This window comes from Vombatus ursinus, unplaced genomic scaffold (genome assembly GCF_900497805.2).
Source record: "Vombatus ursinus unplaced genomic scaffold, bare-nosed wombat genome assembly UNPS02014772.1, whole genome shotgun sequence".
Taxonomy (NCBI): domain Eukaryota; kingdom Metazoa; phylum Chordata; class Mammalia; order Diprotodontia; family Vombatidae; genus Vombatus; species Vombatus ursinus.
In genome coordinates, this window is record NW_020954550.1 from 10,375,464 (window position 1) to 10,402,454 (window position 26,991).

The following is a 26,991-nucleotide window of genomic DNA, read 5'->3' on the forward strand; positions in this document are numbered from 1 at the left end:
ATACTCACACCAATTTATTGGAAAACTACTTTCCTTAAACTCATGTACTTGCCCAGAGAGCTACATTAAAAAAAGAAAAGAAAAAGGCCATATAATAGTGAAGAATTTAGTATGTTGGGTCAAAAGTCCACTTTTTAATGAGCATCTAAATATATGCTAGACAATTGCTACTGTACAGTAAGTAAATATGTGCCGGAAAAGCTGAATATAACTGTATTTACACAGCTGTTGTAGCTGGTAGATTTTCAGGGTTTAAATATCTTTATAAATGCCATTTTAGAGAACAAAGCATGATGTCTTTCTGGGTGCCAGTTCTATCAGGTAGACAAGGTACAACTTAGGTAATGGCCATGAAGAGCAGAGAAGTCATCTGTATTCTGGTCAGCACAGTACCTGGCAATTAATTGCAAATGTTTAATAAATCGTTTAATGTATTTACCATCTGAATGTGGGTGCCAGGAGGGATCAGACATCCACCCTTGCAGAGGGATCATCGGAGCAGCCTGGACTCCATCCAGTTTATTCAGACTAGAAATCCTCCTTGAAGTTGAAGATTCCGGGTAGGTTGCTCAGTCCTCTCCTTGCACTTTGCCCTAGTGCTCAGTATGGTGTTCAGACAGGATTTCTAATGACAAGAGATGTGGTACTTGGGAACCACAGCAGTGACCACACTTATCTACTCTCTGTTGCTTCCAACTTTTGGTCATTGTGTGGTCAGTACAGTGGTTGCCATGGACCACATTCATAGCCCTCAGAAATCCTGCTTGAATTCTTTACAGGAGTAGGTTCGTCAGTTTATATGCTGGTCAAATTTGAGAACTCATATAAAATTTTTTTTTGGTCATTTCTGTTTATGACAGTGTTCTTCCTTATTGTCCTAGAGTTGAGTCTTAGCTATGGTTCCCATGTATTTCAGAAGTAGGAGTAAAGTGATTGTCCTCAGTAACTAATCCCTAAAATAATACATTATGGTATGTTTAGCAATGGCCAAATAATAAATCCTTGCATTTACCTCATACATTTTTTCCTGAAAAAAATTCAGAGTGCTTTTGTGAAGTGCTTCATTCATTATAGATGGGAAAGCTAGTGTACAAAAAACTTCGATTTTTCAAGGTCTCAAAATGGTTGGTGCAGCTTGGTCTGAAACCCAAAACTCTTTCCAGTCATGTGTTCTTTCCACTAGTTATAATTAATGTGCAAAGTAAATTAAGGGTACCATGTACTCCTTGTTTTAGGGGACAGTCCATGATTTCATTTCTCTTTACCCAGCGGAAGCTGGATTCCAGGGTTTTGTTTGTTTGTTTGTTTAGGAAATTCTTCAAGAAAACAAGCCCCCTTTCTATGCTAGCCATGTCTGAAAGAGAAGGGGAAAACTAGAGCTTTCCTTGGGCCACAAAGGTATTTGGAATGTTCTGAGGTGTAAAAATATTTAAGTTGTCTAATGCCCTGAATATTGGGTTTGAATTTCTTTGCAATAGATTGTATGAGTGAATTTCACTTTCTCATATGGTTAGAGTTAGAGTTTCTTCAAGGCAGCATCTAAGTCCATGCCAACAGCACAAAAAGCGGGATATTACAGATTATAAAGAAATATGCTAGGTTTATAGTACCTATGTCACTGAGTTTCTTAAGGAGTTTGAACTTCCTAAATGAAGGGGCCTACAAATAAAGTAATAGTACTAAGATCATAAATGTGTCCAAAAATGTCTTCTTATAGGTGTCAACCATTATAATACAATATACTATAGCCATGTGGTATTATATTATATAACATTGCATATATAAATATGATATACTATATTAATATATACAATATGTAACAAATATAATACTGACCTTAATGAGTATATAAATGTATAATATAATAATGATATACTAATATACAATATATAATAATATAATAACTAGCATTAATACAGTACATGAAGGCTTACACAGTGCTTTAAATATATTATCTCATTTGAGTCTACCACTTCCCAAAGGAATGTGCCCGGCCTGTCATCTCACTTTTTTCCCCCCTTTTGTTTTAGTCTCTCCTACTAAAAAAGAAGTAGAAAAACTGAATCAAGCAAAAGCACACTGAAACAAGAATCTGCATTAGTAAGTCTAAAGTCAGAAAGGATTTTAATGTTAAAGTAGTCACTACTGTGCCTGTGTGCCATAAGGAGTCTAGACTGTGTGGGTGATCTTACTGATTGTATACCAAAATGCAAAGTGATCCTTAAACACAATGGATGAATTCAGAGCTCAAGCTCAGCCTTAACTCTGAATTTCCTTGTTCTGTCAGTTTAAATCATGATCCAAACATTATTTCAAAATAACTTTAGTGGTTCAATGTATGTTAACAATAAACAGTGCATAGTTTACTGGTTAGCATCAAGACAAAGCTGGTCCACAGATAGACATAAGGCCCCAGACAAAACCTCAGAAATTTTATAGATCTTATTACTGTTGGCACATGGTTGACCTCGCTGTGGTGCATTTTATTATCTGTGAAGTTTTTCACAGCCTGAGATGACTTAGGACTAACGCGTAAACATTTTTTTTTGGTATATTGTATTTTGCTTTTCCTTCCTTTATAGTGAGTATAGTTAGACAAAGTATCGCCCGTGGTCTGATACTGATCACCAAGTCCTTATCACATTTTCCAAAGAACAGCCTTCAGATTGTCTCTGGAGATAGCTTCTGGTGTCTAGCACTGTGTAGCGATAAGAGAGTGGGGCAGGCGAATGCTGTATGAATACCAGTGTCCTCTGTCCCTGTGGGTCAGATTTGGTGGAATGCTTCTCTCAAAGAGCCTGTGGGTCCAGCCTTTGATCTGTGGGGCACTTGGACTCTTCCAAGAGATGCATTCTTCATTTGGAGTGGTTAGTAGAAAAGTTAGAATGTGACCTGTAGCTTTAAGTGGATAAGCTTACACATTATTGAATTTGCCTTTCCAAGTGAATGTGAATGTCAGATCAAAGACCACAGATTTAGAGCTCTAAACTGTGTTTATTTTCTCTATCCTCCTCCTCTTCCCATCCCTGCCATAGTCCTCCATGGGAAATTTTGGGACAGCCTGCTAAAATTAAGCCCAGGCACAACTCTAGATTGTTGCCGCTACTGTGTTTCATTGAATAAATGAATTCATTTATGATTCATTGCTTCATTGAACAAATGAATGAATGTATTCCTTCCTTCATTAAACGTAGTTCCTTCTATGCAATGCAAAATTAACCCTTTTAAAGAAGGTGAAGCCTTAACATATATGTAGCATTGGTCCAGGCTTTGGGAAAAAATTCTATAATACACATATAAATATCTTTTTACAGTGTCTATTTTATTAATATAAAAGTAGTCAGAACTGACATAGATTTATAATAAATGTTAAATTGTTTAGTGTCTCTGAACATGCTGTCACATTACTCTGAGTGAATACAATAAGGCATTTAGTGCTTCCCAGGAAATTTTCCTATTATGTAGAAAATTTTCAGGTTTCTAGGGCCCAAAATCCCTTCTGGAACAAATATAGACCATAATTTAGGAGACCATGTTACAAAACTGCAGACTTTTGTGAAGTTCTTGTCTCTTATCACTTTGCAAATCTTAAAATATTACATAAGTGCTAGCTATAATTATTACTTTATTAGCAGCTTTTTTTACAGGCCTAATTCTCTACTGTAAAATTTGCTTAATGATAGAGGTGACTCTGACACCAGAACTCTCTTAGTTCAGGTTTGATGCTGGGATGAAATGAGGCACTTACAAGTCATTGAACAATTAACAAAAGGAGATTTACTTTGCCCTAACAGCAAGGATATACAACAGAGATTCAGTGGCATTGAGCTACTCTGGACATGGTCTCTTTCATCTCCGTAGTGGTAATTAGGGCAGTATATGGTGAAAGATATGGTGACTCATGTGGCCTTCATTAATCTACCAAGTCAGAGGGGCTCCTACTATAAAGGTGGGACTTTTTGTGTCCTTAGGAGACCAGGAAGCTGTATCAGGGAAACTGGGGCCAAAAAAGTTCTGGGACCACTTTGTCTCCTTCTAGAGAAAACTAAACTTTGTTGCAAGAGAGAATGAGGAGAGATGGACTTAAGCCATGTTGTGGGGAAATACTAGTAGATGTTCGATCTATCATATGCCATCCCTGAGGATCTTCCACCATTTAAATACTTATAGAGCTTTTACTGGTGAGGCCTTCTCACATGGGCAGCACCCAGGGAAAAAAGAAGATTTTTAAAAAGCCATTGCTTCCTCTACTACCACTAACAAACAAAACAAAAATTTTAAATGAAGAATAACAGAATTCAGAGATCTTGGGCTTTTCCTCCCCTCTTTAGAATGACCAAGTCTCAAGTGTCAATAGTCTGGTTCATGTGGTGGGTGATGCCAAATCTTTGTGTTCCTAGTGGGTCTCCTAATGCAAAGTGGTGACAATGAACAGGAGCAACACTAGGGACGTCAAAGCCATAGCAAAGACATTTCTGGAATGGCCAAGAATTCTTTATCATGCATCAGGGTCATCTATAATAAAGTGGCTAAGAGGTCATAAGCTTCTTACATGCAATATGTCCAGGGATCTAAGTTAATATCGAGACCATCCCTGCACCGCCACCTACTAGGTATTTCCTACCCAACATGCCAACACCTTGCCCGTTTCTGAGACCCGTATCAGGGGAATGATGCAGAATCTTTGTCCCCTTAGAGACTTCTCTAGATGGCCCTCCCCCTTTTCCCACAGGTGCTAAATAAGCATTCTTTTTCACTCCCATTCAGGAATGCAGAATTACCACCAAGTTAGCTAAGACATCCCTTTTCTTCCAAGTAAATACACACTCATTATAGGCGTGGTGGTGGTGGTGGTGGTGGTTGTTCCAGTCATCTTGAGGTTTTCTTGGCAGAGGTGCTGGAGTGGTTTGCTATTTCCTTCTCCAGCTCATTTTACAGATAAGGAAGCTAAGGCAAACAAGGTTAAGTGACTTGCCCAGGGTCACCCAGTTAGTAAGTGTCTCAGGCTGGCTTTGAACTCAGGTTTTCCTGACTCCAGGGTTGACACTCTATCCACTGCACCACCTACCTGCCCAAGGCGGGGTGGACCTAACTCATTTCGTGGGGAAACACCAGTAGATATTAATCCTATCAGACACATATTGCTTCATCAGGCAAAATTTTGCTCTCTGTAATTTCAAACCTAAAATAGAAGGAAAACCAAAGTAGTCAGTGATAGAATTTGTACGAAATGTGGTGAAATCAATTAAAAGAACACAGCTATAATATAACTTTGAAGACATAAATTATATCTTTTATACTATCCCTTTTTATGCTATATGTTGAATGCTTATGGGTAATAATAGAGCATTAATAGTTTTTCCTTGGCATTTATTTATACTAAATCAAATCATTTTTGTCTTTAAATCTTTGACAATGTGACAGCTAGACTCCTAAAAAGTCTCTGGGATAGCCTAACTTCTTTTGGAGGTTCATTGTACATGTTTGAAGTCACCATTTATGCAGATAATTGCTCAACCCATATTCATCAAAACCCTAATATCAGACTATGCTGCATGTCTAGGGATCTAAGTAAATACTGAGGCTCTCCATGCACTGACACCTACTCAGTATTCCCTACCCAACATGCCAACACCTCACCCCTGGTGAGAACCCACATCAGGGGAATGATACAGAATTTTTGCCCCCTTAGAGACTCCTTCTGATGGCCCACCCTCTTTCCCCACAGGTGCTAAATAAGCATTCTGTCTCACTCCCATCCAGGGTTTCAGAATTACCACCATGTGTAGCTAAGAGATCCATTAAGAAAAAACATTGAATTAAAACATGAAAGCAACAGTAAAAAACATGTAAGAATGAAGTAGTGGAGGTTTACTGTGCCCTTTATACACAAATGGGTACCCTATACACAAATGGGAACCCTAACAGGTTCCAGGAAGAGTATAATCTAATTCCACCCAGATATTCCCTAATTCCTTTAGCATATCAGCGAAAGAAGAGCCTTTAGAACTCATGTCCCCAGTGGTTAAAAAAAAGCAAAATCTTAGTGTTATCTGCCTCCTGGATATTTGTAAAAGCATCTTGGGTGCAGGCTGGAATCTGTTATAGTTGCTCTACTTGGCTCCAGATATGTTGGAGTTATGCAAGGATTTGGAGGTTTAGGGACACCATGGCCATAACACTCCATGTATTCCCCACATCTGTCTGCCCACTCTTACTGTAGCTTGACTTTTTATCTCAAGGAAGCTCAGGAATGCCCTAGGAACGTCTGGCCTGTGAGGCCAGTCACCTTGCCAGGCTGCCTTCTGTCTCTTGTTTCCTCTTCTTTTCCCTTTGCCTCTCCCTCTCTTCTTTTTTCTTTTCCACATTTCTGCTACCTAGTCAGCAAACAGGCAGAAGGCCCGTGGGACTCTGAGCTCCTGGGGCCTCTTCCAGTAAATAGCATTTCTCCTTCCTCCTCCCTGTGGGCCTGAAGCTGTGCTGGAGAGCTCCTAGTTAGGGAAGAGGCAATGCCTGCCCTTATTACGAATCTCTCATGCCCACTTGCTGCCATCCTTATTATAGCAATGTATTAATGGCTTTAAATTACACATCAGTTAAATCAGGATTAGATAGTCTCTTACAAAGAATACATCATACTTATCCTAGGATCTAAATAATAATAATATTTATTTAGGAGAAGACCTTAGAGATTAAATATTATATTAACATATAAATACGTGACTATAACCTAAGTCAGAGACAAAGAAACTGGTGTGAGAGCTGTAGACCTAAAGATGCTAGCTGGACACATAGGAGAGAATGAGAGACAGAGGGAGTCAATTTAGCAGCTAGAAAGTGAGATTCCGGGGCAGTTAGGTGGCACAATGGTTAGAGCACTGGCCCTGAAGTCAGGAGGACCTGAGTTCAAATTCGGCCTCAGGTCAAACACTTGACACTTACTAGCTGTGTGACCCTAGGTAAGTCAACCCCAATTGCCTAAAAAAAAAATGAGATTCTGAGAGGCAACATAGTATACTGTATAGAGAACCAGATTTGAGTTGGAAAGACCTGGGTTTGAGTCCTGCCTTTGATAAAAATGGATATTTGGCCCTGGATGGATTAGTTAACTTTTCATTGTTCCAAGTAACTCTCTAAAATTAGACCCAGTAGATCGTCATTGATGGAAGGAGTTTGCTCACTGTGAAGTTCCCTATGTAAATGAAATCATAGGTCTCGACCAGAGGTGACTCACAACACGGAGTGTACCAGAACCAAATTAAAATGTAATTGGGAAATATTTAACAAAATAAATAAAAATATAAGAAAACATAGGTGATACTAGATTTTAAAACTGAGTTAATATGCAGTCTGTAGGTATGATTGTATGGATTAGTGGCACCCCTTTCTGTTTCAGTTTGTCACCACTGGTCTAGATGGAAAAAGGGAGTTTCCAAGAAGAATTATCTTCATCAAGAAGAGGTAATCCTTAAAACTCCTACTCTTCCAGACCCCTACGATAACGAACCCAGAATGATATAGTGGTAAGAACACAAGACGCGACCGCAGAAAACCTGATTTTTCAATCACAGCTCCAAAACTGTGTATGACTTTGGACAAGTTGCTTTACCCAAGATGAGTAGACTAAAGTCTATTTTAGCTTTTACTCCTAGAATCTGGCTTGGAATACTCCTTTTATAAAGAGAATTTTGGAGAAGAAAGCAGCAAAATGACTCAAAGTTTTGAAGATGGAATTTGATGGGATTTATGAAAAGGAAGTTGAAAAGAGTTGAGTATGTTCAGCTTATAAATTAGAATGCTGAGTGATAATTTTTTAAAAAAGCATAAAACTAAGAATATTTGTTATGCTGTGAATATTTTTGTCAAATAGTTCTGTACTTGTACTAATGGCAGGTTAAGAAACAATAGACTTAATTTGCATCTGGAAATGCAGATTACTTAATATTAAGAAGAAGGTGATGATGACGATGACAATGCTGATTATTATTGCAACTCAGTTACTTGGAAGTGCAGCAGCCACTCATGAGCCAGGTTCAACTACTTAACAACATGGAAGCTTTGATAAGCTTTATTTCCAACCTGGGTTGGTTTGCCCTTCCTTTGGCAGCCTGGCGGCTCCACACTTTTGGGGGCCCACCGTATTGGTGCTGCATTTTGTGTAGACACTTGATTGGGTTTAGCTCTGCTACAATTTAACTGCTGAGCTTAAGTAATCCACTAGCCTTAGCCTCCCCTGTAACAGTGATTTACCTGCTTGTGCCACTCACTATGCCCAGCTCAATTACTAACTACCAGAAAAAAAATTTCAGGTTGGGAAGAATCATTAAATATTGGAATGTTTTTAATGGCGTGATTATAAAATTACTGTCCTTGATGATCTCTAACATAGAATAGTGTCCACTGATTTGGATGGAGAGACAGGCAAGGTAATGAATTAGAGGTATTGATTGTCCTTTTACCAGAATTCCTTCATGTATAAAGGCACATTCAGAAATTGCACAATCAAGCCTGCCAGGTAGGGAAAGAGAATGATTTTTATTTGTTTTTCCTCTGTAACTAGATGTGATGCAGTTGAAACAGGAGCATCTTATATCTTCTGTTGATAATGGATTCATAATTCATTAACTGTTAAACATCATTAATGTTCTCAATGTGGTCTTCGGATTTGATTTTTTTTTTCACTTAGTTTGCGTCTTGGTTGGTGGTGTTTTTGGTTTTTGTTTTATTTTTTTAAAAAAGGAAACATTTCCATTTGTTTTCTTTGCTAGTGAGTGGTTATTAAAATGACCCAGGTTGAACTCTGGGTTAAGGCTCAGACTTTCTTTCCTTGCACAATAGGATTAAAATCTATTTAAGGCCACTGGAGGATACATTATCCCTTTTCATCTGATAGTTACTGAACACCTGGAGTGGGGCCATCCGGTCACCATGTGTTGGTTCTTGATTTTTGTTTTGTGTGATGAAATGGTAGGTAACCTTTCTAATCAGTACTCTTTTCCTGACCTTTCCAGGGCCCTGTTCTCCTGGGTTTTCAGGCTGTTTTATTGGAGTCAGCTGTTGAGGAATGTTACTGATAAGATAATAAGAGCAAAAGCAGCCCCTCAAATCCAGAATCCAGGACCTTGAATAACTGAAGGGTTGCCCCGGGGCAGATACCTTTGAGCATGATTATATCTCTTTTATGACCTCTATTTAAAAACAAACAACAGTCTAGCAATAAAGAAGTCATTATATCCTCAGACACCTAATTTGGTTTCCCTATTGATATAATAGTTGTAAAGTTATTCTGGGCTTCTGATTTTACCAGGAAGGCAGAATTGCCTTTTTTGCTTTCTTTGCCTTTTTGTTTCTTTTCTTAATTTTAAAATGATAAACTTAATAACCATCCAAAAACATAAATGTACAAAAAACAAACATACAAAAATAAAAAAAAACTGTACGAAAAGCTCACAAGTACCCCATAGCCACTAAGAAGGGAGAAACTAATTAAAACAGCAAAAAACAAAAGGTTCATTTTCTTTTTTAATGCATTAACTGTCCAGGGAAAAAGAGAAGTATGGGGAAAGCAAGTTAGAATGTTTTAAGAACATATATTTTAATTTTGTTGAGAATAATTTTCTGTGTCAAATGAAAACTTCTGCTGTTGGGATAGGAGGCCTTTGTTAGTGTCTCTGCAGTTATATTCTACACATCTGCAAAATCTATTGAAGAATTCTGTTTTCTTCTTGTTTGTTTATAATTATAAGGTATGATATGTATAAAATGTTGAGATGACTATATAAATAAAAAGGTAATTACATCTAATTACTGCTAATATGTACCAACATTGGCTCAGATCCAGCAGATTGGTGATCTGGAAGGTGATGTTCCACATTTAAACTCAAATAAACATATAAGAGTTCTGTATTTCCTTGCAGATAATGGGCATAAAACATATTGGTTTTTGAAATCCAGACATGAGTTGTGAAATTAGGAAGCTTCACATATAATAGTCTTTCTTTAATGTTGACTTTGGTGTGGCATCTGTGGTATAATGAGAAAAAAAACCCAACTCATTTGGAATCAGGAGACTTGGGTTCAGTCCAAACTCTTCCACTTATAAACCATGTGGCCTTGTGGAAATCCAGTGTCACAGAAGTAACATTGTATGGAAACCAATAGAATTGGATTCAAATTTTGGCACTGTTATTTACTATCTGCATGACCTTTGACAAGTTAGTTCACATCTCCCCTCTCTCTGGGAAGCTACATGATTGAAGGTCCCTTCCAGCTCTAAATATTATGAGCCTAAGTCACTTATTATCTCTCAGCCTTAGCATTCTCATATGTAAAATGGGGGCAATAATACTATCACTACATACCTCATAGCACTGGGTATATAAAATGAGACAATGTCTCTAAAGCACTATATAATTGCCTGCTGCTATTATTATTACCATTATTAAAGGAATATTGAATTGAAATAGTTGTAAGGGCTGGGGACTGGACCTGTGATTTCACTAAAATATTCCTGAAATAAGGAATTCCTGAAACAAGGAAACTCCTTCAAACAATATAGGTTTGCACTTGCCTTGTAATTTATATTCTTAGAGGTTCTTAACCATTTTGTGTGTCATTGACCCCTTTGGCCATCTGATGAAGCTTATAGATCCTTTCTTGGAATAATAGCTTTAAAAAATTCATGATTAAGGGAAATGTTAAAATTCAGTTAGAGTTCAGTGAAAATAGAGATGTATTTTTTTTCTCTACCCAAGTAAACAGACCCCACTGAAATCCATTCACGGAACCCTTCGAGTGAGAAGCCTGTGGATACTTGGTTAAGAATCCCTGTCTTAGAGAGTTGCCTAGAACACAGGCCAGTATATATCCAAGGCGAGACTTAAGCCCAGATATTCTTGGCTCCTACACCAGCTCCATAACTATTATGCCATTGTACCTCTCATAGTTGTGAGATAAAAATTTTTAAGAAATTTGGTGACAAGATAATTCTTATTTGTATTCATCTTCTTCCAAGTCACAGAAAACGCTGCAGAGCCTAATCTGGTTATAGAACCCCTAGAGAGGCATGAAGGATGCTTAGAATAATATTTTATGCACAATTAACATAATTAAGCTGTCATCAATCTTTTTTTTTTTTCTGGGCTCATGACTTCTTGTTGGATTCTGTTTTTGTCCATGAGAATCTAGCCCAAAATGAAAAGAGGAAAACCAGAGGACTTTTCCCCAAACTCCCATTTTGTTTAGTTATTCAAATGTTTTCTTTCACTTTGGAGTAATGCTAGGAACCAAATGGCATGTAAAAGAGAAAAGCAAGGGCCTTTGAAACTGTGATTCTTACATACAAAGAAAGCTATTCATCGTCTTTACTCCCATAAATATAACTACTAGCAGGGTCAGGTATAAGGTTGACTAACCCCTTTCTCCCTTGTCCACAATTTATCCTCACACCACCCATCCTGTTCAGGTCATAAGTCACAGAACTTCACTCTAAATATTGAAGAAAGGTTATCATAGAACTAGAAGAGAATTATTGTTTTACAGATAAAGAAACTGAGGCCCACAAAAAGCAGGTGACTTGCCCAAGGTTATGTAGTTAGTGAATAGCAGAATCAGAACTAGAACTCATGTCCTCTTGACTATTCTTTTTGTTGGGAGATTTTTTTGAAGCAGAAAAAAAAAGAAACCAAAAAATGAATGAGAAATTTACTACAGTTATCCTTGAAGATTAATCATTCAGATTGTAACTAATGATTGCTAATGTCATTACTTTAAATATATTGGAAGATGACCAAAATTTTAGTAAGTTCCTTCCTTCCAATACTACCTTCATTATATTTTTTTAAATTAATGAACTTTAAAAGTAAGATTGGCATTATACATAAGTGTTTACATAACTTGGAGTGCTATATAAATGCTAACTGTCTAAGTTAGTAGGGTAATGTAGTTGAAAGCACATTGGTTTTGATGTCAGAAGTCCTGAGTTCAGCACTTGAATTTTGTACTGTGTGTATTTGAGCAAATCAGTAAACCTATCTGATCCTCAGTTTCCTCAGCTTTAAGAAGGGGATGTAGTCAATGACTTTTAAGGTCCCCACCAGCTCTAAATTTATAACACTAAGAAAATTATGCTACCTTTGCCAAGAAAGGTGAACCTGCATTTACAATAAGAAAAAGAACTTCTTCACAAAAAGAAACAATAGGATTTTTTTGAAGGATACCTTGCTTCAATAATACTGATTTACCCCCCCCAAAAAAAACAGTTCTAGGAAAAATCTCAAACCTCTCTTGACTTTATTAGCTCTAAGAAACTGATAAGAGAGCACCTTCTTAGGGATTCCTCCTGCCTGATTTTTTTGTATCCCAAGTGAACTTTTATGTTTCAATAAAATTAAAAATTTAAATCTTGGAATTAGGAAGATTCTTCTTCATGAGTTCAAATCTAGCCTCAGATATTTACTAGCTGTGTGACCCTGGGCAAGTCAATTAACCCTGTTTGCTTCGGTTTCCTCATCAATAAAATGAACTAAAGATGGCAAACCACTCCAGTATCTCTTCCAAGAAAACCCCAAATGGGGTCATGGAGAGTCAGACGTGACTACAATGACCAAACAATGATAATAAAATTAAAATTTGAAGCAGTGTCATAAAGTGGAAAGAGCACTGACTCTGGAGGTGGAGGACCAAGGGTTAAAATGTGACTTTGCTGCTTCCTACATGTATGAACTTGGGCAAGGCAGACAGCCCTTCTGGGCTTTAGTTTCCCCATTGGCACAATGAAGGGATTGTACTCAGAGGTGGCCTCTGAGATTCCTAAGTGTTCTAGTTATCTGATCCCAGATTAAGATTTTGATGCGTCTGCCTTCTGTAAAGACTTGCTTATTTGATCTCTTGAACACCCATCACAATGTCAAGTATATCCAGAAAAATGTATTTGGTGATGGAAAAAAAAGCCTGAAGATTGTAATGACTCATAGCTAGTCCTTATTAAATGATTTTTGAAAGCAGAGGCTTAGACTTGTTAATGCAGATGCTATGGTCTTGCTAACAAGTCATCACTTGGGCCCCTTAGAAGTTATCAATCCTACCTCCTCCACTCTACATTCCTCCTCTTTTCCTCAGTGGTACCACCACCTTCTTAGTCACCTGTATTCACAATCTTGGAATCCTGTCCATCTCCTTAGGCTTCCTCAGCCCCCATGGCAGTAGCCAAGTATTACTGATTCTACCTTCACAATGTCTCCCACATCTACTCCCATCTTCCACCTAAACCACAGCTACCCTACCTGTGCCCTTCATCATCTCTTGCCTGGACTATGTCAGGAGGCATCTAATTAGTCTACCTCCCTCCAGGCTTCCTCCTCTCCAAGCTATCCTCCACACAGCTGCCAAGTTATTCCTAAAGCACAGATCTGACTTTGCCTTCCACTTCTCTGTTCACAAAGATGTTCTCAATCCTTCCTATGATAAAAATCAAACACCGGTGGGCATGTTCACAATATGGTTCCCATGTATCTTTCTAAATTGATTTCATATCGCTTCTTTTCATGACTCTCTGATCCACAATTTTGTTGTACAGTTATTTCAGTTGTGTCTGACTCTTCATGACCCTATTTGGGGTTTTTTTTGGCAAAGATACTGGAGTGGTTTGCTATTTCTTTCTCCAACTCGTTTGACAAATGAGGAAACTGAGGCAAGTGGAGTTGGGTGACTTGTCCAGGGTCATAAAGCTAGTAAGTGTCTGAGGACAGATTTGAACTCAGGAGGATGAATCTTCCTGGCCCTAGGCCTGGTGCTCTACCCACTGTGCTGCTTAACTGCCCTCTTCACCCACAAAAAAAGAAGCTATCAATTCTAGTCTTAAGAAGGTTGTTATGAGGAAAGGTTGGGTCTGCCTCTTCCTGTTTGAGCTTGGGAAATGGGAAAACAAATAGGAGTGACAGAGTATAATAACACCTGCAGTGATGCTACGATAGTCCCAAACCAAACTATAGGTTTATTTCTTCAAGATGCTTAGACATGTGATCAGGGCCATGCGTCTCTCAATTTAGCAAAATCCCTTTCTCTGTTGGCAAGGTGATGACAGCTCCAGGACCTTTGTGGCCATTTTCATTAACATATTTTTCTCCTTCTTGCTTCTTCTGGAGCTACTTTCTGATGCCTAGGGCCTGATGTGAATAATTTGGCCCTGAACCTGTATGAATATGAAATTATCACAATGCCTTCACATTCCAGGGAACTCTTTCATATAAAAAAACTGAATTATAAAGTGGTGGAAATAAATATTCTTCTAAATTAGAAGTTGAGGCTATGGGAGAAAGTGCACTTTTTAATATCCTGGAATTTGAGGATGGTAAGGTGTTAAGACTAAATTTCTGAAGATTTTTATGGAATACAAGGAAATTTTCCTTTTTTTAAATGTGAACTCTCTCCTCCTAGACTAAAAGGAAATCATTCTGATTGCCTCATTGTTGTTCTAAGGTTAATCTAAAAGCCACCTTGACTGAGTCTTCTTAAGCCCTTGGTATATTCAAGGACTCTGTGATATCTTTGTAGGGAGAACCAATCACATGTTTCAGTGGCAGGGTTAAAACTAGGGGAATGTGAGGCCAAAGGCAAGCTACAATCCACCTGCCATTTTTTTTTTTTTGCTGATGAAATCTAGTTAAAATAAACATCAAGGGCAGCCTTGATTAAATAGAAAACCTAGAATACGAACATCTGAAACTTGCAAGTCAAATCAGTAGATAGGATATCAGTTAGGAGGTATCAAAAATGATGAAAAGAAGTCCAAGGGACGGTGAGAGAGAAAGGGGAAAGGACTGATAGGTGTTAATGCAAATTATATTTTAACCAACTATTAATCAACAGCTACTGGTTCTCTCCTTTCCCTCTCTAAGCAGAGTCTAGAGTAATTGCTCTAATTTTCTGCACCCTAGAAATGCTCTTCCAAAAGGGAAATTTAATTAATGATCTTGTTATGTTTGTATTGTACTTCATAAATTTTACAAATTTTGTTTATGTGAAGTACATAAAAAAGTTTTTCTGATATTGTTTCGATCAAAATTACAGATTTAAGTATAATAATAAAATATAGCATTCAATTAAAATTTACTTATTAAACATGAGTAGTGTACATAGCACTAGTTAGGCTCTGGAAGATTTAGATTTAGACACATAATTTAGATAAGAGAGATTGTTGCCCTCTTGGAGTTTATGGTTTAATAAGCATTTAAATGTTGAGCCAGTCACATATCTTTGCATTAGCAAAATAACACAACAAAATGTTATATTACACAACCATTACATTATAATACCATATTGTGATTGACTGTATTAACACAGATGTTTTAAAAAGTAGAAATGTTGATGAAATAGGGATGCGAACCCCATAATTAAACCAAAACAACCCTTGAAAATATTAATTTCTTCGTCAATGTCTAGGTTTTATACTTTCATTCAATTTACTTGGTAATGCCTTTAAATAGCATATTTTAGAATGTGATGGATTAATATAGTTTGAACAAAATGAAATATTTTACATTTGCTATTTCAGCAGTACTGTAAATTTTTGATGTCATAACAAAGAGGAAGTGATAGCTCCAAAAATACTTAAAAGACATCAATCAAAATGATGGCACAGAAAAGGAGCCCTTGCTTCTCAGCTTGTGTCCATGCATTGGTGGAAGACCCATTCTGGCAAACTGATCAATACTGCCAGATTCTCTTCAGAATGTTCTTACACTTATTTTGGCTTTGAAATGACTCCAAAATATTTTCCAATTTTCCAACTTCCTTTAAATTCACACATTAAAAGTCTGCCTGTTCCTATTGTGTGTGTGTGTTTTTTTCCAGAACAAATTTTGAATGTGTCTATGCCTGTGTTTAATATGGAGGACTGGAAACAATTTTAGTCTGTAATTCTGATCAACTTGCTTTTGCCTTCTTTCCTAGGAAGTGTGTAGAGAGCTCTGGTGCCTCAGCAAAAGTAATCGCTGTGTTACCAACAGTATTCCGGCTGCAGAGGGGACACTGTGCCAAACTGGGAGCATTGAAAAAGGGGTAAGCCAAATGACTGCCTCTTATACTATTGGTGTGAATTAGAAGCAAAAGGTAAAGTTATTGAGTACAGACCATGAGTCCATTAAGCAACAGTGTTCACTGATTATTGTTATTGTTAATAATATTATATTATCATTATTATTATTATTATTATTTTGCACAAATGTATGTGTTCCTATTCTTGTCAGTTTTTATATGGGTCATATTTTAGTACCTATTTTTTTAAAGCATCATTTGTAGAATTGTAGTGATTACTTGTTTCCATTTCTCTTTAAAAATATAGCTGTTTGAAAGTATGAGTGTGAATCATATCTATTTAAAAATAATAACCTTTAAAAATTATTTAGTAATATAATATCTAATTCTTTTACTTTAAAAATTACAGGAAATTCATGTTACCAGAAAGAGGTTTTGATAATAGCTGCAGTTTTAAAAGCCGCAAGATACCTAGGCATTGGATCTGAAATTACTTTAGTTCTATGTGTCCAGTTTCGAAGGATTGGTTTACACTGATGAGCAATAGCTTATCTTTCCCAATTACTGTGGGAATTACTGCCTTTGTAAATGCTGCATCCCTATAGCCATCTCTAGAATTTACTGCTGCAGACTAAATTTATATGAACAATGACTACTGTCATCTGTTCTCAGTTCTGACTCCTGCCATGTTTGCTGGGCTGGTTTCAACAAAGATTACACTGCATTTCAACTTACCGTCTGATGTTAAAATACAGAGAATGAAAGCTTTTGGGCAGCTGTCACAGTTTATTAATCCTTGCTGATGGCTTCATTCAGGACCCATGACCTAGTACCATATTGATGGCTTTTCCATGCTGAGTTTGAAAATGTTGGTAAACTATGCTAAATACATGAATTGATGGGATCATTTTTTAAAGGATAAAAGATCCTTTTTTTGAGAACTTGTAGTTAGCCAATAAAAATATGGAGACCTTCACATGCTACCAAAAATTCATAGTTTTTTTTTTCCACTGGAGTAGTAGAAAATATTAGGAACCTCACTCTTAAAACAACAGTCTAGGTTTATTTTGGATCTAACAACCCTTGTCAACGACAAGTAGCAATTTACATCCATCTGTAGTTAGGAGAATTGTACAACCATAAGGAAGAAAAGTTATGGTGAGAAGCTGTAGCAACAACTTCATTTGCCATCAATTGTTAATTACTTACCTTCCTGGTTTCTAGTAGACTATATATGCCATCACTTCTAATGCCTTCATTAGACCTGCTAGCTCCTTCTGCTTTGGATTTAAATAATCAATTTCTCTAAGTACCTTCTGGAGAAATGAGTAATCATCAGTGGCCATGCAGCTCAGCACTCATCACGGGTTTAAAACATAATGGCATCATCTCTATTTTATGCTTCATCATTGGTAGAAATGGCAAGACACTGTGTGTATATGTGAGTGTGTGTGTGTGTGTGTATGTGTGTGTGAAACAGAAGGTGTGGTATAGTCATAGAGCCCACATTTTTCTATCAGCAAGCATTTACTAAGTATACACTATGTGCCAGGCACTGTGCTGAGTAATAAGGATACAAAGAAAGGCAAAAACAATCTCTGTCTTTAAGAAGCCTACATTTTAATGGAAATATACAAATAAATAGATGCATACAAAATGCATGCTCTATGATAGAAGGAAGAGAATCATAGAAGGGAAGGTTCTAGCAGCTGCAGGGACCAGGAAAAGACTCCTGCAGAAGGTGGAATTCGAAGCTGAAGGAAGCCAGTTAAACAAAGAGGCAGAGGTGGGGGGGGGAACATTTGAGGCTTGAGGGACAAATGTTTACTTTCATTGCAAAGGCAAAGAGATGGAAGATAAAGCAAACAGCAAATAGGCCAATGTGTCTAGCTCATGGAATTTGTGGAAGACAGCATAGTGTTAAGAAGCCTGGAGAAGTAAGAAGGGGCCAGGTTCTGAAGAGTGTTAAATGCCAAACAGAGGTTTATACGAGGATCAAGACAAGTTAACAAGAATTTGTTAAGTTCCTCTTATATGCCAAACAGAATACTAATTGCTAGGGAGACAAAGAAAGGGGAAAAGATAACAGTCCTTCCCCTCAAGGAAGTTTACATTTTGAATAGGAGAGAAACCTGAATCTGGAGGGGATAGGGAGCTGCTCGGACCAGAAATATTGAAAAGTACCTCCCTACTACAAGGCCTTGCACATAGCAGGTGCTCAATGAATTGTTCTGGAATGAATTTTAAATTTGTTTAGGTTGGCTGGTAGAGAGAAGGGTAATAATTGACATGGAGTAAGAATGGTATGTAAGTCTTAGGGGGAAAAGGGAACATGAGGTAGAAAAATAGTAATAAATTTGATTTCTAAAGATTCTGATTCTCATTATAGGTAGCTGTACAAAGGGTTCATCAATAGTCATAGCATGAGAGTATTATAAAACCAATATCAAAAAAACTTTTACAAAACAAATCTTGAAGGTTCTATCAGAGAGATTAAGGGAAAGAAAGGGTTAGAGATGAAACTAGCAAAAGTCTTAATAAAAATGCCTGTGGAAGGAGAAAGGACAGAGCTCTAGAAGGTAGAAGGCTGCTAAGTGGCGCAATGGGCCTTGTGTCTGGAAGGCTTCTCTTCCTGAGTTCAAATCTGGCCTCAGACACTTACTAAGACTTACTAAGACACTTACTAAGCTGTGTGACTTTGGGCAAGTCACTTAGCTCTGTTTGCCTCAGTTTCCTTATCTGTAAAGTGAGCTGGAGAAGGAAGTGGAAAACCACTCCAGTATCTTTGCCAGGAAAACCCCAAAAGGGGTCATGAAGAGTCAGGCATGACCAGAAAACAACTGAACAACTAGAAAGTGGTCTCAATATGTTGCTTTCAGACTCTGAAGTCTTTCAAAGTACATCCAAGCTGCATGTAGCTATACCATAAAAGCAAACATAGACTTCAGACAGTATGTTCAAACAACATATTGCTGCATCTTTACTAATTGAATTTATCATCTGAGGGGCAGCTAGGTGGTACAGCAGATAGAGTGCTTGACCAGGAGTCAGGGAGACTTGAATTCAAGTCTGGCCTCAGACATTTACTAGCTATGTGACTCTGGGCTAGTCACTTTACCTCTGCTTCAGTTTCTTCCTCTGTAAAATGGGGATAACTAGCACCTACCTCCCAGGGTTGTTATAAGGAAAAAAGGTAAAATAAGATAATTTTTGTAAAGTTCTTTGTAAACCTGAAGGTACTACATATAAATGCTAGTTATTGTTTTTAATTTGTTATTATTATCTTTTGTGTGGATTGCTGTTTTCTAATGTCTTTATTCAAGTATTCTTCTTGAAAACGTTCCTCCTGCTGTCAGACACAGAGTTTTCTCAGTATGTATCAGTTTGGGGCTATCAAATCCAACCAGGATTAAAAGTTTTTGCTTTAGTTGGAACCGCCACAGGCAGAAATAATTCTGGGTCAATTTGGTCACTCCTAAGAAATACAGACTAAGAAATAGTTGGTATTTATGTCAACATGTTTCTTGTGATTTTGCTTTTAAATTTCAGGGGATACAATTTGCAGAGAGGAAAGGGGTGATATGAAACTGTATGAGTGAAATGGACAAAGTATTAGAGATGATACTCTAATGCAAATATTCCAGCCCATATCTGTACCAAGGAATATGTTTTGACAACAAGCTCTCTGGGAGGAGGAAACCATGCAGAACATATTTTAAAGCATAACCTGCATTATTAACATTTTCTCCATCACTTTCTTAAATCTAGACAATCAACAAAACAATAAGTGGAGTCCTGATCTGTAGTTGATTGATTTCTGGAGTGTAAATACTGATGACAAAAATTGAACAACTGACTCTTGCAAGCCTGTACAATCTGTCTCCAGCACACCCAGTGTGCCCGTTGTGGAGCATCAGGCTAATAGTTCTTATTTTCATAGGGAGATATTCACATGGATACAAGACTAGATTTATATCATAGATCAGACTATGTGATGGGCATCTGAATTGATCTTTCTGTACTTAATAGCCCATTTTGAAAAGTGGGGGAAATATCAGTGCTTCCCCTTACTTTTATTTGAAACTAATTTTTGTTGATGGTAGTATGATTTATCTTGCAAAATGATTTCCATAGACCAAATATTTCCATAGTCTGAGGTCTTCTAATGAACCTAGAACTAAAAAAAAAATGGGTTTCTGAAAGTTCAGAGTACCAATGTCTATGTACCCTATCTAAGAAACATGAGTGGAACTCTCCCGACCTTTGATCCTAGCCCCCTGAGCTGCAAAACAACCCTCATCAGACAGAACATGAAAGAACTTATAGCCTGTCTAGCCAACAGGATAAAACTAAAGCTGCTTATAGTTCAGAATAAATCTTTACTTAAAAAAAGTGGGAGAAATATTGCTGGAGTGATAGCACAGACACATCCAGAGGGTTGGATGGACGATGATCTCGTCAAGCTCTGGCTGCAAAAGATATGGGATGTATGCCCGGGGGCGCAGTTCCACAAATGTTCCATGCAAGTATGGGATCTGTTCCATGCACATTTAACAGATGGAGTAAGAAATATGGCCAAAAAATTAAAAACTGATCTTTGCGTGAGTCCTGGGGGGTCTGACATCGCTATTACAGCCATTGGAAGGCTGCCTGAACAAGCCATTCAGAGCTCGAATAAGAACCATATGGTCTGAATGGAGATGCTCAGGGACAGTAGCATTAACAAAAGGAGGAAATTTGATGAGCCCAGACAGTGCACTTGGTACTGTGTGTCCACAGGTCAGAAACTCCTCAGAATCAATTGGCATTACTTCCAGCCAAATAACTTTACTCAGATATGGTAACAGTCAGAGTTCTTTGGACTGGAACCAGCACTGTACAGTATCTATGGAAGCAGGATGAAATAGGACACAGAGATGGCAAAGATTAGGATATTTGCTGAAAGAGATATGGAAGCCAGTCAGGAGCTACTCCTTGCCAGCCCTGATGGTGACCACAAAGAAGGTTCCAAATACTTAATCTGTTGCCTTGAACTCGATATAATGACATTAGAGCCTGTGATGGAAGAAAGAGTTTAGTAAAAATGAGGTTTGCATATAAATCCCCCAGATTCCTCCTCTCTTGCTTGGTCTGTGAAATAGAACTGTGTAAGTGAAAACTTGGCTTCGAATTAGGCTCTCAGATACTGTTCTAAGACATTGGATAAGGGATACAGCTCATGTATAGCTTTAGCTCTTAATTTACTTTAGGGTAGGATGCAGTACCCTTTGACTGGGCCCAGAATTGTTAAGAGCAGGAAGTGGAGAATAATTCTTCTAATTATCCTAGAAGCAGTGATGCTGAGGGATGACATGGTCTCATTAAAACCTGGTCCAGGATATTAGTGTTCTGTGTCCCTGCACCTGCAAAGCAGGCCATTATTTACATCCCAGCTGAAAGATAGTCCTTCTAAACAGCACAGTATGCTCCTTCTGACCCAGGGCTGTTCTGTCTCAGGAAGAATGCTCTGTATTTAATCACTGATACCATTTCCTTTAGAAACCTGGGATTTCCTTAGAGGTCTTTCCTTCCAGATGCTGGCTGGGTCCAGTTCTGGCTGTAGTACAAATTATCCCAAAATTACATCCCCAAAATGGCCTAGCTGTAGAGGGGAAAACAAATTAATTCTACATCTCTGCTCACCTCGTAATTCCCTTGTGTGGATTCCTGATTCGTTTTTTTTAAAAAAAATGTTTCATCATTTGCTTTATATTTTATCATTGTTGGAACCCATCACCCGATCCTCCACGTTAAGGACTGTAAGTCCTTATTAGTCCTATTAGTAGCTCATGAACAGCTGTGGCCTTGTAGTAGTTCACCACTACTACATATTGTTCAGAACAACCATATTGTTCAGAAAATAATGGTGTTTCTTGAAAATACTTTAAAAACTTCTTAGGAAAACACCATGCTTGTAGATTATTTTAATTGTGCGATTAAAAAAAAAACTCCTTCAGATATTGGGGTTAGGGTGAGAAAAGAAAATGACTAATACACCTATGATATTTATTGATCTACTTTGGACTTCTGCAATTCTACACTTCAAACAGGTAGGGTGGTACAGTGGGAGGAGTGCTCTATCTACAATCAGAGGAATTGAATCTGAATACCAGGCCTTTCACTCCTCCCTGGTGACCTTGGACAAATCACTTAACTTCTCAGGGACTTTTCTTCTCCCTCTGTAAAATGAGGGGCTTGGACTAGATGAATTCGAAGGTGACTTTTTTTTTTCCAAAGGTGACTTCTAACCCTAAACCTAAACCCTAAACTCATGACCTTTTCTGAAACTGTTCTACACACCTAAGTCTAGTAGAAGGAATGCCCAGTTATCCATCTGATCTCAGTGAACGTTTCTGGCAATGGACCTTAGAATTCATTGGCATAGGGAACTCCCAAGTGAGAAAATTCTGTCTGTCAATGCATGTTGGCACCTAGCTGCAACTTATAGTGTCAGAAAATTGCTTAGAGCACTTAATAAAAGTAACGCAATTATTATGTGAACATTTCAGGCATTTAGATAGAGAGACAGACAGATAGACAAGTATCTGCCTTTCCATGAATTAACCTAGTTAACTGTCATTTAAAATAGTAGTCCTACATACAGCATAGAATTAGAAAAAATCATCACTTGACTTTTGGCATCATAGCACAACCTTTGAGACTACCATCAGCACTTAGCTTTGGCTGAACTACTGCCTTACTACGCTCTCCCCCTACCTCCCCCAGCCACCTTCGGCCTTATTGGACTTAAGGGTTTAAAACTAACCCTCAGTTTATAGACATGGAAACCAAAGCCAGGAAATGAAATGACTTCTCTTGGGTCATAGAAGTAATCAGGTTCAAAGCTGAGTTTAGACTATAAACATTCCAAATTGCTAGTCCCGTACATCCTTAGACTGTTAAACCTGACCCTGCTCTCTGTAACAACTAGCTGAAAGGAAGATTCTTTTATTATAATGGCTTGTTAGCTCTTTACTCATAAATCTGCATTACTTAACCTGCTGACATAATTGCATACTGTGTCATATTTCCGGGGAATTGATAAAATGAATAGCATGAATTTATGCAGTGAAAGGGCTTCTAGGAAACCTTTCACAAGATGCTATGTAATAATGACATTCTAAGCAATATATAACCTTTAATAAATAGTGAATTTATCTCATACCAAAAATCTAATTTCTATAGGAAACAAAGCTTGTCTGCGATTACTTGCCTTGTCCTGTACCTTGTGATGATTGTTTAGTGAATAGGAATAGTGCATCCCTCATCCTTGGAGGACTTTTCTTTTCTTTATCCCATGAAAAGAGGAAAAAATTACATTTAATAAATGAAAGTTTATCTTGGTGTATTCTATATCATCTAATCCTTGGTCTGAAATAGCATTTAGACGGGTAGATGCTAATAGATCTTTTTCTTCATTATAATTCAGTATTTGAGATAAAAAAAAGCAAAGCTAGAAAAAATAATTAAAATGTTCTTCCTGCTGTTTCTGCAACCGACTTCTTTATGATTTGGAAGAAATAGTTCAAACTTGTGGCAACTAGCTGAGTGATCTTGGGCAAGTCACTTAACCATGTTGAATTTCCATTTCCTCGTCTGTGAAATGTGGGAGTTGGATTAAATTATTTCTGTGATCCCTTGTGGCCCTAAAATATATATGAGCCTATGAAACAGAAACACTTAAAATTTTTATTTCAAATAAAATTTAATCAATTTACTTCATTTCAAATAATACCTATCTTTTTGATTTGTAAAATAAACAGTTGGAATCTACTGCCTGATGCTTTCAATTTAAGGAATGAGTCCTCATTAGTCCTATTAGTAGCTCATAAACAGCACTGGCTTTGTAGTAGTAGTAAGCCATATTGTTCAGAAAATAATAGTGTTTCTTGAAAATATTTTTAAAGCTTCTTAGGAAAACATCATATTTGTAGATTTTTTTTGCTTTTCAGGGTTTCAATCCTTGGTGGTGGAGATGGGGCAGAAGGTTTATGAAAATCAATAATAGAGCAGCAAGAAATTGAATGATTTGACCATGGTCACACAGCCAGTATCTTTCAGAGGCAAGACTTGACTGGAGGTCTTCATGACTCCAAATCTCTCTCTAGGTCATGCTGCTATTAGTTATATCACAGAAAAAAAAGAACAATTATGGAAACCCCAGAATTCTGAAGTGAGCATATGAATAATTAAATTACCCTACTTCTTCATCATGGGAAATGATGTGAGCAAATACCACAAGTATTCTTGTACCCTGATTTTTGTACTTATAGAAACATAGATCAGAAAAGTACCCAAAGAGATAATTTGTTGCCATTTCTTGTCTGAAGAGTCTCCATATCTGGTTAGTTATGGTCAGTTATAAGCTAGCAACTGCCAAAAAATTTTCCAGTCTTCCCAATTTCTCCCATTCCTCCCCCAGATCTCATACTTTCATCACACCCTCTCTTCTCACATTATCCTTTTACTTCAGAAATGTGAAGAATTGATCTTCTAAAAATTCAGCCCCTAGCCTAAACCATTTAAAAGAGGGCTGTCTCATTTCTTCTTGAAGCTCTTCAGGTATAGAGAGACTCATTCCTCCTTAGTAGATTGTTGGATCATTTTTTTTTTATCGTCACAGTCAGAAAGTTCTTCCTTATATTCAGTCAAAGTCTTACCTACTTTATTTTAAACTTTTCCTCTTGTATTATCGTTTGGCATATGTGGATAATGTGTCTGGCATAATCCACTTCAAAACTTTTCATATATAGTACTTGAGGATAGGAATGGTCATCTCATCCTCTTCTTCTCTTGGCCATCCCTACCTTACTAACTCACAGTTATCCATGGTCAAGCTTATCTGCCATGCTTTTTGGTTATTATTTATTTCTCAAGTGTACCGCCTCTTTCCTTTTGATTTTCATTTTATTTTTGTAGCACTAGGATAAATACTTGTGTTATTTTTCTTTTTAAAGTAAGATCTTAAAAATCTAAATAATCTGATGTCCTTGGATTTGCTCTTGGGGCAGGGCCAGTAAGACATTACCTTTGCAGTAGCTTTTTGTTTCTTTAGGTCAGTGGTTTGCAAAGTGTGGTCTCAGATCCCTCTAGTGTCCCCATGATCTTTTTATGGGCTGTACAAGATGAAAACTATTTTCATAATAATACTAAAACATCTTAAATTCTTACATGGTAATTATTGGTAGATAAAACCCATATAAACAAAAGTTCTTGGAGATGGGTTCCCAAGAATTTTTAAGAGTGTAAAGGGGTCCTAAGACCAAAAAGTTTGAAAACTGCTACTTTAGCTGATGAATTTTTAACAGGCCAAATTGGGGATGATGATGATCATGATACTTGGCATTTATATAATAAAGTGATTTAAATATAATATCTCATTTGAGTGTCACAATAGCCCCAGGTGAGGTTGATACTATGGTTTTATTTTATTTTTGACCAGACCTGTGATTTCATTGATGTAGAGAGTTTAAGCAAAGAAATTCCCTCTACCAATGAAGATTAGTTACCTGTGACACTAAAAGATTAATGGATTTGCACAGGGTCACATGGCCAGTATTTGTCAGAGGAGAGAGCAGAACCCAGTGTTTTCTGATTTTAAGGCTGATCGACTGCCTTTCACTGTAGTATTATCCCCATTTTACAGATAGGGAAACTGAGGCTCAGTGAAGTGTGAAGTTAAGTAGTTTGCTAGAGGTCACAGAGCTAGTAAGTGTATGTGGATGGGGTTAGGGTGGGGGAAAGTGGAGATGGGCTTTGAACTCAGGTCTTCCATACTCTAAATTCAGCATTTTCTCTGTTATGCCAAATTATGGAAGCCTTTCTAAAAATGTCTGAAATGCAAGCTATTGGGAGGAGAGCAACAAGTTGATATTGCTAGTGCAATTAAAAAAAATTATGGCAGGTTTCTTTCATCATTGTTAAAAAACAAAAGCAAAATCACACTATGTGAATGTGGGGGGGGGCATCTCTGTGTGCTTAGGTACATGCTACATTATGGAACATTAGCTTTTTTTGGTGTAAATTTCCATTTTCATTTTTTATCATTGATGCAAATGTGCTGTGTCTTTCAGTGCTATTTCCCAGTACTGGACAATTTATAATAAGCCCCTAACAAAAGTCTGAAAAATTCCTGATTTTTTTTTTTTAAGAAAGAAAGACATTCTTTCAGTTTACCATACCCTGCAAAATATGATTTATCATGCTAGAGTTATGAACTGATTGTAATATGTCTATCCCTTGGTAAATTATGCATGGCTTTCTCCTTATGTGAAGTGTATGTGGTTTATTGCAGGGGGTAAAGCTGAAAATATTCCAGGACACATGTTCTTACAGGGTCTATACAGATGGCTAGTCAGTATATATAATGATTTTTTGTACCCAGTCCCCAGTGTCTTGGCATTACTTTTATTATGTCTGCACTATTCATGTAGATGAAATACCGCAACAAATTCCTTTACCATTGTAGCCTCAACCAGACTTTCTTTTTTAAAGAAAAAGCAATTACCATCATAAAAATTCCTTACTGGGGAACTTTCCATGTTGTGTTATCATTCCATGAGTTTAATAATAATGTGTGTGTTTTTCTAAAAATCTTTTTAAAGAGATCTAAATGTCTGAAAAAGATTTTGAGGTCTGCAGCTCCCTCTTTAATGAGGAACTTTAAAACTCAGGGTGAGGAGGAACCAGGCAAAAGCAGCCGAGTTAGGCCTTTTTAACCTCCTGGTGTGTACGTTCCAGATTTATAAATCAGGGTCTGGCTAAAGATAATCCACCAGTCACACACACACTCTAGCCACTGTCTAAATAGGCCTAAAGAAAAGTGAAATGCCAGCCTGTTATCTTTTGGGAGAATGCTAATGCCTATAATTGGTCATTGTCTGACCCTTGTAAATATATATATAGATATATAACTAT

At 37.3% G+C, this 26,991-nt stretch overlaps 1 protein-coding gene across 2 annotated transcripts in view; it reads left to right on the forward strand.

Moving 5' to 3' along the window:
* Window positions 1-26,991, forward strand: part of ADAMTS6 (ADAM metallopeptidase with thrombospondin type 1 motif 6) — a 329,091-nt gene that overhangs the window by 211,208 nt on the left and 90,892 nt on the right. For both annotated transcript variants that reach the window (XM_027863321.1, XM_027863322.1), the window contains exon 12: window positions 15,952-16,059. In XM_027863321.1, the coding sequence (XP_027719122.1) occupies window positions 15,952-16,059 (108 nt within the window). The remainder of the gene's footprint in view (window positions 1-15,951; window positions 16,060-26,991) is intronic.